This window comes from Bombyx mori, chromosome 10, assembly GCF_030269925.1.
Source record: "Bombyx mori chromosome 10, ASM3026992v2".
Lineage (NCBI taxonomy): Eukaryota > Metazoa > Arthropoda > Insecta > Lepidoptera > Bombycidae > Bombyx > Bombyx mori.
The window spans coordinates 13,089,684-13,107,262 of record NC_085116.1 but is presented as its reverse complement, the minus strand read 5'-3'; the positions used below and the strand labels follow the sequence as shown (position 1 = coordinate 13,107,262).

Below are 17,579 nucleotides of genomic sequence, written 5' to 3'. Positions count from 1 at the left end.
TATAGACTTATATAATTATATGACTTAAATTTTGCTTTTTATTTTTTCTGACACAGTGACGGCAACTAGTGTATTATTATATATGTTGCATTTAAAATAATCTAAGAGTGAGCTATCATATTACGAAAATGTATTAATAAAAACGCATTAATCAAATGAGGCTGCCTTCTAAGCTATTGTTTCTGATGACATTTTTTGCAGTAATATTAAATTCTACTCGTACTAAAATTATCCCGATACACAATACTGCCGTTCAACAATTCAAAAACAAGTCGAATCATTGCGAAATGCATAGGAGAATTTTCATTTTTCACAACTTCACAGCTACATCCTGATGTTCGTAATTAACTGGCTACGTAGAGCTTTCCCGGTATTTATATCAGTACTTCACAGTTGAATATGAGTTTCAATGTTCAAATAGCCAACAGTAACTGGCCTAGTATGTGATTCAATTTAACTCACGCTGTCGTAGCGAAGAATTCAGACTGCACCGCTCTTTACAAGAAATCGGGTTTTTGGTGTGAGTAGACGTTGTGCATTTCACATACTGTGTGTGCACGTCATTACGGATCCTCCCGATCCATTAACGAGACTTTTAGGTACCCCAAGCACCGGTCACCATCCTCGCCGAAGCCGTCACTTGCGAGAAAGGGCTCGACGGGTAAATTAACCCACAAACACAGCCCACTGAGTTTCTCGCCGGATCTTCTCAGTGGGTCGCGTTTCCGATCCGGTTGTAGATTCTGCGAAGCACCGTTCTTGCTAGGGCCAGTGTTAGCAACACCTCCGGTTTGAGATTCGAGAGCTCACGTACACGCTCGGGTAACGCTGATATAGCCTCTCAAGGCTATCAGCATAGGTAGGAAAAAAATGTGTGTGTGTGTGCTGGGACCTGACTGTATTTGATGTGATTAGAAGCCCAAAAAATGGCAGGTGAGGAATGTAGATCTTTACTACGACGTAGAACTAGAACTGATAAGTAAATATACAGAGAAAACAGCAGGGCACGACGATCCTCTTATCGTAGCCGCCGCAAGTTACTTCCCCAACTCCAATGAAGAGCAAATATCAACCGCCATCGCCTTAGGCATCTCATTTCGGATCTTCCCATATCCATTTTTGATACTTTTACGCATCCCAAGCGCTAGTCACCGATGTATCAGTCGGATTCAAACATACATATGTACATCATCGTCTATATTTCTTTTAAAATTTTGCAATTCTCATTACACATACTCTTATATTATATTTTTTTCTATCAGCCCATGGACGTCCACTGCTGGACATAGGCATCCCCAAGCCTCGCCACAAAGACCGGTCCTGCGCTGCCTGCATCCAGCGGATCCTCGCGAACCTCAATATGTCGTCGGCCCACCTTGTGGTCCACGCTACGTCTTCCAGTACGCGGTCGCCACTCAAGAACCTTCTGGCCCCAACGGCCATCCGTTCCGCGAACGAGCAATGTGTCCAACCCGCATGCCAAGCGTGGCGATTATGGCAAACACCTCCCCCCCCCCCCCCCCCAACATGGCTGACACAAATACTCTTATATGTACATAGGTAATTTACTCTTACAAATTTAAATTAATATTTTGTTTGATTGAGCTGCAAAATATAGAAATACAATTTTGGATTTTTTTGGTAATGTGATTTGGATCCGATTCGTAGTAGTAGTATTTTTATTGTTGAAGTGGTTTTGCCTTTTTTCAATAATATTTGAATAATTAAGTTCAAATCTTCTTGTTCAAAGAAAGAAAGAGAAAATAGACTTTATGGCAGACCAAAACATTTACACACACATTTCCAGTCAAAAAGCAGATAGATTTGTAAAATAGATGGTTCATAGTTTCATAGTTCATAGTGCATGATTACATAGTTCACTATGTGTTTTGTTAATCGGTGAACTTTTTTGGTTTTTGTTTGCCTATCTTTAATGTATGATGTACTATGTGAATGTTTTTGGTGTAAGTTTCCCAAAAAAAATTGCGTATGAAACTAAACGCCATTAATACGACCTTAAAATATTATATGTACTTTACCAATACCACTTGTTCGAAAAAAAAGCAATAGTGCAGAGAAAATAACATTTTCTTTTACTGTCGCAGCCAAGAGTTCATTTGCAGCTCTACTCATATTTAATTTCGCCGTCTCGAGATAGCATTCAACGTTGGTTCGAGCAGATTGCCGCTGCGGTTATTTATCTTATTACGAGCGACACAGAGACCATTATTCTTTGTTTATGGTCTGGCATTGTGGTAGACGTCATTAAAACTTAATAATGGTGGTTTCAATTCGCCGTAGGGCTCGTTTTACCGCCCGTCGACCATGTGTTTACTGTGAAATCTGGAGGGTGACCCTTTTGTGATTCCCGTTTGCTCAACTTTTTCATAATAACGAGATTGACATGCTGGAAACCCAGTAATTAAGGTCGACCCTTTTTTCAATCTTCCCCGGGACTCTTTACGTATGATAACATCGATGTAATATGCGATTTTCTACTTAACATGGTACCTATAGAGTGTAATATTAATTGTGAGTTTTTCTTTTACAATGTCCACTACTTAAAGTAACATTAAATTCAGCAGCTTATCTTGGTAAGCGTTTTCGTACTGTTATAATATTATTTTGCTCAAGAGTAGCTCCTCTCTTAACACAGTTTCGATTAGCCGTGTGCATTTCGTTGTACATTGTCTATGTTTTTATTGTAACCTGTCCATTAAAGCTAACTAGAGGTCCCGCAGTAGTCGAAATTCGACTATAATTATTTGGAATTGTAAGTTTGTACACTATTGTTGATTGTATTTTATACTTCTATAAACACAAATTTCGCCAAGGCTACTCTATAAAAAATATTAATAAAGGCAAAAAATATTTAATCTATTCTCAATTTGACCACAGACGTCAAGAACAAAAGTTTGACAATAAATAGTATGCATGCGTGTGTGCGTCAAATACATGGTGTGTAGTGTGTGTAATGTATTCTTTATTGATTTAATATATCTTTTACGCATTATTTTAAAAAAATGTTAGCGTTGTGCACTTCTTCTCTATATTCTCTATAAGTGTAGAAAATTTCATACTCCTCCGTCCGCGCAATTTTCGTAAAAAGGGATACAAAGTTTTTGCTTCACGTATTAATATATAATAGATATTGTCTATGTTTTTATTGTATCCTGTCCATTAAAGCTAATATAATTTTAATATGCTTTAATTTGCTGTCAATTACCGTTTAATATTACCGTATATATAATACCGTACCTTCACAAATTTAATAAATTCAATACAAGGCCAAGACCTTACGCATTTGCATTTAAAAATAAGTTTTCGTCGCTGTTCAATTCAATCACTCGTCTCGTCTAATTCCAGTTGGAAACTACATAATTACATCTTCCGATGTAACGCGAAAATCATAAACGGCCCCTAGTTTATTATTTCATTAAAAGTTGAGACCACCTTTTGGCAAATTGGCGAACTGAGGCCGAAGTGAATTAACGAAGCGAGTGATCTTATTAGCTACCTCACTCAGGCCATTAGGTATACAAACCTGTGGAGACATTGTGCTCCCCTTAAAATTGAATTGCGCGTTTTTGATGAGATTATTTTATTCGTTTAAATGGGGTAGGCCGGCTAGCCACGGACAGTTAATTGACCTTGTACGATTGCCAACTCTACTTAAAAAAACATAAGCTATATATATAGTTATCGAGCATTCAACCGAAGCCTTTCCCAATAAAAAAAAGCATCGAAGCAAGCAAACCATTTTCAGATCAAAACTCTTGTAATTAGATATTTTATTTTTCTGAGTTTATGGATAATACCTGTTTATAAATAACTAGCGGCTCGCTCCGGCTCCGCTCGGTTCTTTAACCAAAATTTTAACGATATTTGACGTTGTTTTATTTTTTTTAAATAAAAGAACACTTATTGCGGCATAACTAAAATACTTAGACATATGCTGTCCCGACACTTTTTGTAAATAATAATGTGTATCATCAATAGTTTTCGCAGGGCACGTGACGTAAAGAATATTTTAGGTATTTTTTTACACCTTGGTTTACAATATCGGAGTTTTAGTAAGGATCTCTAATTTTTTTCCAAAAATATTATAGCCTATGTCACTCCGGAATAGTGTAGCTTCCAAACAGTGAAAGAATTTTTAAAATCGGTTCAGTAGTTTCGGAGCCTATTCAATACAAACAAACAATCAAATCTTTCCTCTTTATAATATTAGTATAGATAATATACACTAATAGTTAAACTAGTAAATAATTTGTAGCTAAATTATTGTTTGTATGTGTTATTGGTTGTATGTTATGTCGTTATCGTTATGTAGAGTTGTTCTGTTCGAGTGTGTTCATCCATCATCTCTGAATCGTCTTGTTCGTCTATATATTAATTTCTTCCATCAGTATCTATTCTTTCGTTTCAGTTGTCATTTCCTTAGTTTCATTAGTTCATTTCATTAGTTTGTGACATCATCAATACCGTTACATTGTATTTTAATACTGGAACCAATGTCCCAACAAAACTAATAATTGGATGACCGTGTAAGAACTTCGGTAGCCATATGATTACAGGTGGACCAGTTCATCTGCATGTCTACTGTTAAGTAAATAATAAAAAAATAATACATGTGTGCAATTCACACGTGGTAGAAGTGAAACCTTCCAAAATTAAAATACAATTATGCTAAACGTCTTAAAATTTTGTCATTAGTAAATAATTGTAAGGTAGCGCCCTCTGTGAATTGATATTTTAATTTCACGTATAATCCTAAATTAAAATTCACTACAAGAGCTTTTATACACACGTTAGTATTAAAAAAATCTCACAGATAGCGCTGTATTAAATAGTATGTATATTTCTGTCTCATTCTTTTGTATTTGTGTCTCTACCTGTCGTTTTTTCCGTTGCATCCGGTTTGAAATCACAACGATTCTAAAGAAGTTTTCACTTCAATAAAAGAAAGGTATTCTGTGAACTGATTGCGTAATCCATTATTGCATAATATTTATTTCTTAAAAGTAAAATATGTGATCTTTACCTTGTTATATCACAAATGCGTTTTATTTTAATTATGAGCAAATGTTTTGGACAAATAATGAAAAAAAAATCCAGAATATTTCTAGTAAAACGAGCGGACATCCTCAGCAATTTACTTGAATAATTGATATTGGAATTGTTCCTATAAAAATATTTATAATTAAAGATTTTAAACTGCTATTTTTAAGCTCATTTAATTTTTTTTAATTGTATGCAGACGACCACACGATCCACCTGATGGTTACTATCGCTCAGAGACGTCAGCATTGCTAGGAACACCGACAAATCGCTGCTTACCGCATAAGACTCCTCAAATCTTGTTTCCAGAAATACATGTCATAGTACCAAGAAAACACATTGGAAAAGAGTTCATTCCAAAGTCGAATGGTGCGTTAGAAAACGTGGTGAAAGTAAAAAGTAGACGACAGTATTATCTCAAAAACTCTTTAGGGCCTTCTCCATGAAATATACTAGACCCAAGGCTTAAAACAATTCGTGACGATCAGATTATCATTCTAAGCAACTATATATAGACGAAAACATCCTCATAGATTCAGGTTTGATAACAATAAATACGAGACTATGAACTCATGTTTCCAAGTTAGTGGTATAATTTAATTGCGCTAGGTAATCAGATGACCTCGTGGCCTGGTGTCATTAGCAGAACTTATAGACATCAGAATACGAATGCCCCCATAAGATTTTTAGGTAAGGTTGAACTCTCAAAATATCACGACTAAAACTGTCACACCCCTCAAGCAGGAACGCATGCTTCACAACAGAAATGGGCAAGGTGCGGATCTTTTCATGATTCTTATCTAAAGTGTAGAGCCTTCTTTAAATAAGTGGATGGAATTCAATTTAATTGATAATTCACCCAAATCTACTATAACATACAAATATTTTAATAATGTATTAGTAGATGAAATGTCTTCTTTCAATAGGATATTGTTACCTATGAAAAAATTAACAAAATTTCACTAGATTGATATTATTGACTAAGTATTGGATATACATATAAATCTCTTCGGTAGGTACTAGTAAGTTTACTGTGTGCATCAGTACTAAGATGAGAATATTTCAAATCGTGTTCACGTATTTTGCAGAGGCCACCTAAAAACCCTTTCTTATAAAACACGTAAAATTTCGTATGTTGGGAGGAGTTACAAAGCGCTCTCTATCTTTATCTGTGGTTCCCGGTGGAACGGACCCAAAGAACACAAAGGGCTTATATAATTACCTTATATCTTATATCCTTCATAATTCTGATGCTGAAAGGAGTTTTGATGTGGACATTACGATGTCTGCCTTTCAAGGAAATTCCCTAGTCAATGTTTATGTAAACGCGCAGATTTTTCCTTTTCGTTAAAACCTACCGATTTGCTCTTGTCGCTGTTTTTACTTTATTAATCAATCCAACATTTTGATATTTAGGGGTTTAAATAAACTGCTTATTCACAGAATAATCATAAATGTAAAAAAATAAAATAATTAGAAAAAATTTTATTGAAAATTAGAAACATAATCTTTTATCAATATTTTTTAACATCCAGTTTGTACACAAGTATTTGTGATTTGGTACTAACGTTTGCAGCAGCTCATGTGTCATAAATAAAGCTGCAAAGCGCCAGCCAGTACACCTTCAACCATTTAAGTGACATCTTGTTCCTCACACTCAAGCCCATCATGTCTCAACTTGCTGAAATATTAACTATTCAAAAGAACTTAGAAGAAAACTTCACACGGAAGATGGGTGAACTTGAAACACAGATTCAGTCTGCGGGACCTGCAAAGGAAACTGTAAATAAAGTTGCTGAAGAGTTCCGTACGTTCAGAGAGTTGGTCTTTAGCATACTTGGGCTGCTCCGGACACAAATCGGAGAGTGCATGAAGCAGATTGATAGTCTGGAGACTCGGCAGCGACGCAAGACTTTGCTTTTCCAGGGATGTACCGAGGTTGACGGAGAGGATTGCACTTCAGTCATCTTAAATGTGCTAAATAATAAGTTGGCCTTGAAAAATGTGTCTTCTTCTTCCATAAAAGAATGCCACAGACTTGGTGCGCGAAGTCAGGAGCATAACAGGCCCATTCTTGTGAGGTTCACTAATGAAAACATTAAATCCAATGTTTGGAGAGCAAAGTCTAACCTAAAGGGTTGTTCAATTTCATTGAAGGAGTTTTTGACAAAGCCCAGGCAGTCCATATTTATCAAGGCAAGAGCTCACTTCGGAATGCGATCCTGCTGGACCCAGGATGGAATCATAGTTATCAAGACAACTAATGGAACACGTCATAAGGTAACAGCTATGGAAGAGCTGAGCCCTTTGCTGTTGAAGTTTCCAAAAGCTTCAGTGGCATCTCATGTGAGTGGAAAGAGTGATGAGGCAGGAAATCTAAAACATAAAATTCGGAAGTAATGGTGCTTTAATGTTCTTTTGATAGGCAACTCGAAAATTACCATACCGATGTAGTAAAAGTGTGTGTGTATTTTTATTATGTCATTTATTTCATCTTTTTTTTTTGTTTTTCTTTTTTTCTGTAGTATCTGTATATTACTTTTAGGTAAGTAGTTTTAAGTTTGTATAAATTAAGTTCTATTCCAATAATTTTATTGTTATTTGTTCTGTTTTCATTCAGTCCAATGAAGTTGGTGGTTAATGACACAGTTTAAAACATTCGTATTTTGGTATAAAATCAGTTACAGCTACTTAAACGTACCAGACGTAGTGTAGTTGTTCTATTGTTTTGTGTTTTGGATTTTGTTTATATTTTGTAATGCTTTCTAAATGTTTCTTGATGTTCACTGAATTTAATTTACATCTTCTATATTTTATATTGGTGTTAGCTGGCAGGTGGTGTTGAGATATACGCTTTATTCATTTTTGTTTGTTATTAATAATTTTTTTTTCTCTCTTTGGTTTTTAATGCATATAGATTGTATCTTACCAAATTGTTATTTATAATATTTTTTGATAGTTTTTTTTTTTTTTTATAGATTATTTTTATATAGATTAGTATATATTAATATAGATTAGTATACATTAATATAGATTAGTATATATTTGTATAGATTAGTTTATTTATATAGATTAGTTTGTTTTACACATAGACACATTTTTTTTTTTTTTTTTTTGTTTTTCTTCTAATTTTATTATTTATGTCTTTTGTATCAGGTGTATCAGATACTGATGATGATTCTTTTTTTTCTGCAAACGAATCCAGTACGTCTTCTGGAGAGGAAAGTTTTGGTTCAGCCACCGACACCCTGGGTGACTTCTTACGACATACTTTTGACCACAAATCTGGCTGCCAGTTCAACGTATGCCACATCAATGCACAGAGTGTAGCCAGTCATTATAGCGAACTGTATCATACATTTTACAATACCAACGTCGACGTCATCCTGATATCCGAAACGTGGCTCAAGCCTACTCTCCTGTCGACCTCTTTCTCTCTCCCAGGTTTTATTCTTATCCGTAATGATAGAACGGTCGGTAGAGGAGGTGGTGTGGCCATTTATCTCCGCAGCACGTTTCCATATAAAATATTGTCTTCTTCTTCTACCAACTCTAGTGCGGAGTTTCTTTTTCTTGAGGTTTGTGTTAAGAGAGTAAAAACTGTAATTGGTGTCACCTATTGTCCCCCTAATATTGATTACTTTACTGAGTTCGAAACAGTATTAGAATCTTTGGGCTCTGAGTACGCACATCTTATCATCATGGGTGACTTCAACACAAATATCCTTTCTGGTAATTCCCCTAGATCCCAGAAGCTTCTTCAAATCATTGAATCAGCTACTCTTCATCTAATGCAACTACAAGCTACGCACCTAAATACCGTCGGTGAAGACACCTGGCTCGATTTAATCCTTACCTCGAATCCTTCCTTAGTTTCCTCTCATGGTCAACATTCTGCTCCAGGGTTCTCTCATCATGACCTAATTTTTCTTACCTATATCCTTAAATCCCCAAAACCTATTCCCAAGACCCTGCACAGGCGCTGCTTTGCTCGCATGGATCTTGAAAAACTCAGAAATGATGCAGCCGAGATAAACTGGGATCCCCTAGTAGATGCTGCATCAGTTGATCACAAAGTCGAAATTTTCAATAATATCGTAATCAAATTATACGATATCCATGCCCCAATTAGAAAAGTAAAACTGAAACGAACGCCTGCACCGTGGATGACTGAAGGAGTTAAGATGGCCATGCGTCGCAGAGATCGCGCTTTTCGAAAATACAAAAAGAATCGCATCGAAGATAATTGGGTCCTTTTTAAGTCTGCTAGGAATAGGTGTAATCAAATGATACGCAATGCCAAGCGCCGCCACATTCTGGATAATATCGCTTCTTCTTCTCCTGCCGATGTTTGGAAATTTCTCGGAACTTTGGGTATCGGCAGATCGCGACGTTTGGACATTCCAAATATTATTCAATTAGATGATCTCAACCGACACTTCTCCACATCCTCCGTGATAGATCCCTTAACTAAAAATCAAACGTTAGCTTATTTGTCTGGCCTAAGGCGTCCAGATGTTGTCCCCTTTCAGCTCTTTCCAGTTGCCCCCTCTGAGATAAGAAAAGTGATACTTTCCATTAAATCTAATGCGGTGGGATATGACAACATATGTCGCCGCATGATTATAACTATCCTAGACTGTCTCCTACCTGCAATTTATCATATTATTAACTTCTCTCTTGACTCTGGAGAGTTTCCTTTCCTATGGCGCAGAGCTTATGTTCGTGCCCTACCTAAAATTCCTGACCCTTCTGTTCCTAATCACTTTCGCCCAATTTCAATCTTACCCTTCCTATCCAAAGTGCTCGAGATCTGTGTCCATAAGCAGCTTTCTCGATTTATATTTAATAATTCCCTAATTAGCCCTTTTCAATCTGGGTTTAGACCAGGCCACAGCACCATTTCCGCGCTTCTGAAAGTGACAGGTGATATCAGGGTGGGCTTGGAAGAATCCAAAATCACTATACTAGTTTTGATTGATTTCTCAAACGCGTTTAACACCGTTTGTCACGATATCCTTCTTTCCATCCTCTCTCATCTCAACGTCTCAAAAGGGGCGTTGGATTGGTTCTCTTCCTATCTTCAGGGACGTCAGCAATCTGTTCGTAATGACGAACTCTCATCAAACTGGTGTAATCTTGAATCTGGCGTCCCACAAGGCGGTGTCCTCTCTCCTCTCTTGTTTTCAATTTTTATAAATTTTCTCACCCCTGAGTTACGGTGTGCATTTCATCTTTACGCCGATGATCTACAACTGTACGCACAAACCGATGTTGATCACATATCGGATGCTATTACGAAACTAAACAATGATTTAAAATCAATCAAAAATTGGTCCGATAGGTTTGGTCTGGCGGTGAATCCTACCAAATGCCAGGCGTTAATTGTTGGTAGCCATCGAAATATGAGTAAGATCAGTAATTTTAAGCTGCCGCCTGTTGTTTTCAATGACATAATCATCCCCTTTAGCCGAAACGTGAAAAATCTTGGATTACACATTGACACTACACTTGGTTGGAGAGCGCAAGTAACATCCATCAGTCAAAAAGTCATCAGGACCTTGCGATCTCTCTATCGGCTAAAAAATATGCTACCATCAAATGTAAAGGCCATGCTTGTGCAGACTTTAATTTTCCCTATGGTAGACTACGGTGATGTGTGTTACTATGACCTGAATGCAGATCTCCTCAACAAACTAGACCGCCTTCTCAATAATTGCATTCGATTCGTTTTCAATCTTAGAAAATATGACCATGTGTCCGCGCATCGAACTCGTCTGAAATGGTTACCGATCCGTCAGCGTAGAGAGGAGAGAGCGCTTACTACCTTGTTTTCTCTTTTGGACTCTGCCTCTTCACCCTCTTACTTAAAATCGCATTTTAAATACTTGAACGCAAGCCATGACAAAATTCTACGTTCTTCACATAATCGTCTCTTACAATGTCCTATCCATCGCTCAGATTTTTTACATTCTTCTTTCTTTGTACAGTCCATAATATTATGGAATTCGCTTCCCAAAGAAATCAGGATGATCAGCAATCGCTTTACTTTTAAACTCAAAGTTCGCGAACACATCCACAAAAAACTGGAAGAATCATCTCCAAACTAGTTTATTTCATTTTTCAATTATTATTATTATATTATATATATATATATATATATATATATATATATATATAATATAATAATAATAATTGAAATTTCAATTATTATTATTATATTATATATATATATATATATATATATATATATATATATATATATAATATAATAATAATAATTGAAAAATGAAATAAACTAGTTTGGAGATGATTCTTCCAGTTTTTTGTGGATGTGTTCGCGAACTTTGAGTTTAAAAGTAAAGCGATTGCTGATCATCCTGATTTCTTTGGGAAGCGAATTCCATAATATTATGGACTGTACAAAGAAAGAAGAATGTAAAAAATCTGAGCGATGGATAGGACATTGTAAGAGATATATATATATATATATATATATATTTACTTTTAGCCATTCTTAACTATAATACTAAATTGTGTATTTTCATGTGTATATTATTGTGTGTAATTATGTGTATGTATGTATTTTACTATTTTATACATAGGTATATTGAATTGTAGTATATGTATTCTATAATACTGAGATATTATTTTAAGGAAGATTTTTGTTTTGAGTTTGTTCTTTTTTTTTGTTTTGTTGTTGTTGTTTGTTATTTTTTTTGTCAATGCACCTACCATGCATTATCTCTGCACCACCCTATGGTCGACTGGAAGAGAATGCCCATGGCATTAAGTCCGCCTGTGTACAAGTTTTGTTTTGTGCATAAAGTATAAATAAATAAAAAAATAAATAAATAAATAAATAAAGTAACTTCGTCTGTTATATAATAAGGGACAGATTGAACCAGCTGATTCTTGAACCGGTAAATCCAGATACCGACTTCAGATATCTGACTTGGGATGATTTAAACGAAATCTTAATTGCACGGTTTCATTTCAGATTGAAGACTAAAGACGTTCAGATCGTCGAAATCACTTTATGATAGGGAAAGATTTTTCAATAAAATTCCAAACGAAATGGACCATTACTTTGAGACGTTCGAAGAGACGCAAAGGTACGGACGAAGGTACACCAATGAGATTAGCTTCGTTTTCTTGCATTCGGTCCCTAAAGGGATCCAGTGAAAGCAAGGGACGCGCCCAAATTGTCCCGTTAAGTGAATTCTTTAAGGAAAATTTTCGACTTGAAATGTATCTTCTGTAAATATTATTCGAGCATGAACGATATTTAATTTCCGCTTACACTTAGTTGAATTTAGATTTTTTACGCAAAATACGTAGGTCAAAATTATTTTTAACTTGCTATGACCGCGTTCGCCGCTAGCTGCATCCGAAATCACCTTGATCCTTCTGAGATAAAAAAAGCCTACATTATTGTCCATTTTTGTACCTGCTAATGAAATTTGTTGGAATCTGTTCAGTCGCTTCCGGCTCCATCTTGGAAAATGAAACATAAAGACAGACAATTTTGGAAATAGAAATAACCACTAAAATAAAGACTTCAAATATATTTATTTTATTTATTTGCGTTGATAAATCTTAATATAAAATTTTGGAAAGTATTCCTACTTTTGTTAGCTTGGTTTCACATTTAATGAAAATTTCAATTTTCGGTTGATTCATTGTTTTCGATAATAAAACCGCAGGAGTTGAACCCAAAAGCCATAAATCACAAGGAAATGGCGAAGTTAAAATCAAAGTGTGGGAATAAATTTATGTTATGGGGTCCCGAGAGCTTTCAGTCAACTGACAAAAGGTTCAGCGGTGTTTTGGAACGTTTAGTTGGAATTTAGTGCTTTTTCTTTGGTTAGATGGGTGAACGACGTCATCGCTTATTGTTGAGCATCGCGATGCGCCCACCCGCGTTTAGTGATTGCTGGAACCCATAAATTTCAAAAACGTAAATGCTGCCACCCAGTTTGAAACCTGATTTCTAAGTCTCAGTTATATAATATACAGCTGCCCCACCTTTCAAACCGAAATGCATTATTTCTTCACGGCAGAAATAGGCAGGATGGTAGTACCCGTGCGGGCTCAAAGAAGCGCGAGCATCATTAATAAAAACTATATACCTATATATTATTATAAGTCAGGAAAGTGTTTATATTTGAAGTACAGAATGCAAAGAAAACCAGATATTGAAGCCGAAAAGAGAAAAATGTATTTAGTTGGAACATGCACGTGGTATTCAACCGTTCTGTAATGTACCTCTGTATATTAGTTATACTTTATATTTATATAAAATGTTACACACTAAAAACCCTCCTTTTTTTTTTTTTTTTTCCCACCCTCCACTGGGGATGGTGGGTGGGGCATGTCGGAGTCGAACCGACTAAAACCTCCTGTCGCTCAACAACCAACGTCCAACCCTCGCATGAGACAGAACTCATGAAAAGGCAAGGGGAGGAGAGTGAAGCGTTTAGTGCGGAGCACATCTCTCCCATCACCCTCCCCCTCGGGACGCCGGGCCAGCGATCGTCGGCGCCACGACCACCAGCCCTCTCGGTCGGCAGGCTGTCCGAAACCCGCCTAGATGGCGCCGGTTTGAATAGGTTATCCTACGAAATACCCCGCTGGGTCAGAACCAGCGTGGGTCGAGGATAGCCGGCCTTCCATCACCCGGATGCTCTTGCGTAAAACGCGTGCAGAGCAGCTTGCACGTCGTCTTCTTAGGCCCCCTTCGCCGGGCCCCAGACCGACATATGAGGGGGACCCGAAATACTTAGAGGGCCAGGGCTAGGGCGAGATCCGCCTCCCTGGCCCCCGCTCGACGGCGGCGGGCTTGTGCGTCTCTCACGCGCCCCGCCGCCTCCTTCTGCGAGATGGTGCACTCGCAGAAGTCGAGCATCGCCTTCCACGACTCGTCGTTGCCGAGCATCGATGCCACAACACTCGGCAACGACAAGTCGTTTCCTATTTTTGCGACAAGGACACGGCGCCACCCCTCCCATGCGGGGCAGGCAACGAGCGTGTGCTCCGCCGTGTCCAAGTCGCAACCACAATGGTAACACTCTGCCGTCGGCTCGGCTCCGATCCGGTGCAGGAACTCACCGAAGCAACCATGCCCAGTGAGCACCTGCGTGAGCCGGAAAGTGAGGCGTCCTCTGTCACGATTCACCCAATCCACAAGAATCGGGCGAATCGCCTCGACGATCCTACGACCAGCCGAAGGATCGGCCAGCCGCCTGGACCATGACTCCAGCACGGACCGCCGAGATTGGGCCCTCCGCGCTCTGACCACACTGGGAAGGTGACAGAGATTATTGCGTGGTATTGCGAAGTCGTCCGAAATCGTGGCTTAAAGGATATGACGCCCGGTGCGGCGTAGTTACTGGTTGCTGAGTCCGCACGGGTAGGCACGACCGCCATGCCTATTTCTACCATGAAGCAGTAATGCGTTTCGGTTTGTAGGGTAGGGCAGCCGTTGTAGTGTTAAAACTGAGACTTATAACTTATGTCTCGAGATAGGTGGCGGCATTTACGTCGTAGGTGTCCATGGGCTCCGGTAACCACATAACACCTGGTGGGCCGTGACCTCGCCCACCCACCTAAGCAATAAAATAAAAATAAAAATGCTATGATAAAATTCTTTCCTTAAAATACCTTCTTCGCAGTGAAAGTACAAACTTGGAGCATCAACACTGACAAAGAAGAATTCCCAATAAAACAGTTTAATTTCACTAGGTCCAAACTTGATGATTTTAATAATTATAAATATTATTACCTACTGACAAAAACGAATTCGGGTTTGATTAATGTTTTTTTTTTAAATAAACACACCCAATCTTTCGATTCATTGACAAGTTTCTAATCGAAATAGTTTATTGAAAAGTTCAAATAAAAAAACACAATACTTCAATTCGAATTGAAAATTTCCTTGTATTCGTCTTGAAGATAGATTGCTTGGGACGTCCCTACCTAGGAGGGAATACCCTATCTTATTTGCACGGGATTAATTTCAGAATTCAAAGCAAGGTTGTTAATCTCGCGGGAGACTATTCAACTATATTCAATTTTATTATTTTACTTATTGTCATGATTTTCATTTTTAAGCTTTAAAATAAATGTCAATTTTGTTGTTGTACAAACTAAAATTTATAATCAGATTTGAGTCACAAATGACTATAGTTTATTGCCTTATATCCATAAACCATTTTGTTGGATGAGGTAACAGTTGTATTATAAATTGAAACTTCAATCTCGTATTTTTATGTGTACTGCGACATGTTATTTTGACAACCCTTTACCCTTTAATAGGCCTCGGTCGAGGCTACTTATTTGAGCAAAAAAATGTAATCTTGGTTAAAATAGATATGTACTTTATTATTAACGTCCAAAACTATATTTGAGAGACATCTTCCGATTAACTGAGTAGAAGTGTAGCGCATTTAAAAAAAAAATCTAAGTCTGAAAATAGCAATTCCAGCTGCGATTACGGTTTTAATCTCGGGAAATTATTGTTATTATATAATTTTCAACCTTTCGGATAATTTTCAGTACATAACAGTTTTCGCGGTCACGGACGCCTAAGGCTATAATTAAATAAGGTTACATTCGCTAACCTAAGAATATTGTTCTAATACTGTCTAATTAAATTTAGAATGAATTAAGAATTAATTTTGTCTTTATTCTCAACGAGGCCGTTATTTATATTCATTGTAGTTAATTAATGTGAGCTATGAAACGGGAAGGTTGAGTAATTTTAAATTTATTTCAAAATCAGGTTCCTGTAACTTTCGTGTCATGTGACATGAAATTTTTCTAAACAATTTTAGAACTTTCTCACACATATTTCTCAAGACGATCATAGATCTATCAAAACAAAGCTTGTGTGACTGAAATTTTATTAATGTACCCATAATAATAAAATACTAGTGGTCCCCCAGTAGTCGAATTTCTTCTCTATATTCTCTTTAAGTGTGGAAAATTTCATACTCCTCCGTCCGCGCAATTTTCGTAAAAAGGGATACAAAGTTTTTGCTTCACGTATTAATATATAGATATCGATTCCAAAGATTAAACTAGTTTAGAATAAATTATCTATAATCTCAATCCTTCACATCAAAGAACAAAATGTCTTTAATGACATTTACCGATATACATAGACATTCAAAATTCAAATGCTTTTGTATCAAAAGGTAAAAAGAAAAATATGTAACCGCAGTATCAGTGATTGCAGACTCACATGCATAAAGTTGACTGTATTCATATACGTAGGAAACACTAGTGGTAGAATGTCCTGTGAGTCCGCACGGGTAGGTACCAGTACCACCACCACCCTGCCTAACTCTACCGTGAAGCAGTAATGCTTTTCGGTTTGAAGGGTGGGGCAGCCGTTGTAAGTGAGACCTTACAACTCATATCTCAAGGTGGGTGGCGGCATTTACGTTGTTGATGTCTATGGGCTCCGGTAACCACTTAACATCAGGTGGGCCGTGAGATCGTCCACCCATCTAAGCAATAATAAAATATAATTAAAAATCTCCCGAAATTACGCATTAGATACTCGACATGCAGAAATATATAAACTAGTTTTTTTTTTATTTCTTCAAATCTTAGTAAAATTATCAAAATATACTCACGTGTGCAATGTCTCGGTTCATCTGAAGAGTCCCCGCAGTCGTTGCTGCCGTCACAGAAACGGTTTATCGGTATGCATTTCTTGTTAACGCACAGATACTCCGATATCTTACATCTCGTATCGTTTCCGTGTAGGACCGGCAGTGATTCTGGTGCGGGTATATCGTTTGATATCGGTCTATCTTTCAAAAATGCCTTCGCGTCTTTCACTGATTTATCTGGTGCGATGTCACCATCCGTCAGTTGAATTATAAAGTTGATAATGATCGCAATTTTCGTGTTGACACCTAGAACAAAAGAGTTCACAGTTAGAATCATACAGTAGATATGAATACAATGGTGCTGGGTTCTTCTGACAAGTTTATGTAAATTATTTCGGACGTTCTCTCGATGATTCTCTATGATTTAACCCTAGTTTATTCGACAAAAATCTGAAGAACAGTCATGATTGAATCTTGAGTTTGTGTTGCCCATGGATAGTCGGGAGTCAGAGACAAATCGAATACTATCTCCATGATTATATACCACGGAGCGAGATGTTTTTAGAATCGATTGTAGTAATTGCGATTTTTAGATTGTTTGAACATATTTAACTCGCTCATCATTTAACATTTAAAACATTTAAAAACATTTAAAAAAGTCGTTGTGTACTAACGGATAAGACGTCCGGTGCATTCGTATTGAAGCGATGCACCGGTGTTCGAATCCCGCAGGCGGGTACCAATTTTTCTAATGAAATACGTACTCAACAAATGTTCACGATTGACTTCCACGGTGAAGGAATAACATCGTGCAATAAAAATAAAACCCGCAAAATTATAATTTGCGTAATCACTGGTGGTAGGACCTCTTGGGAGTCCGCACGGGTAGGTACCACC

General features: G+C 37.2%; 1 protein-coding gene across 2 annotated transcripts in view; it reads right to left on the bottom strand.

Moving 5' to 3' along the window:
* Lrpl (low density lipoprotein receptor-related protein-like protein) overlaps positions 1-17,579 on the bottom strand; it is a 166,119-nt gene that overhangs the window by 102,779 nt on the left and 45,761 nt on the right. Inside the window, 1 exon segment of one of the 2 annotated variants that reach the window (NM_001123337.1) lies at positions 16,704-16,988. In NM_001123337.1, the coding sequence (NP_001116809.1) occupies positions 16,704-16,988 (285 nt within the window). 2 annotated transcript variants of the gene reach the window in all.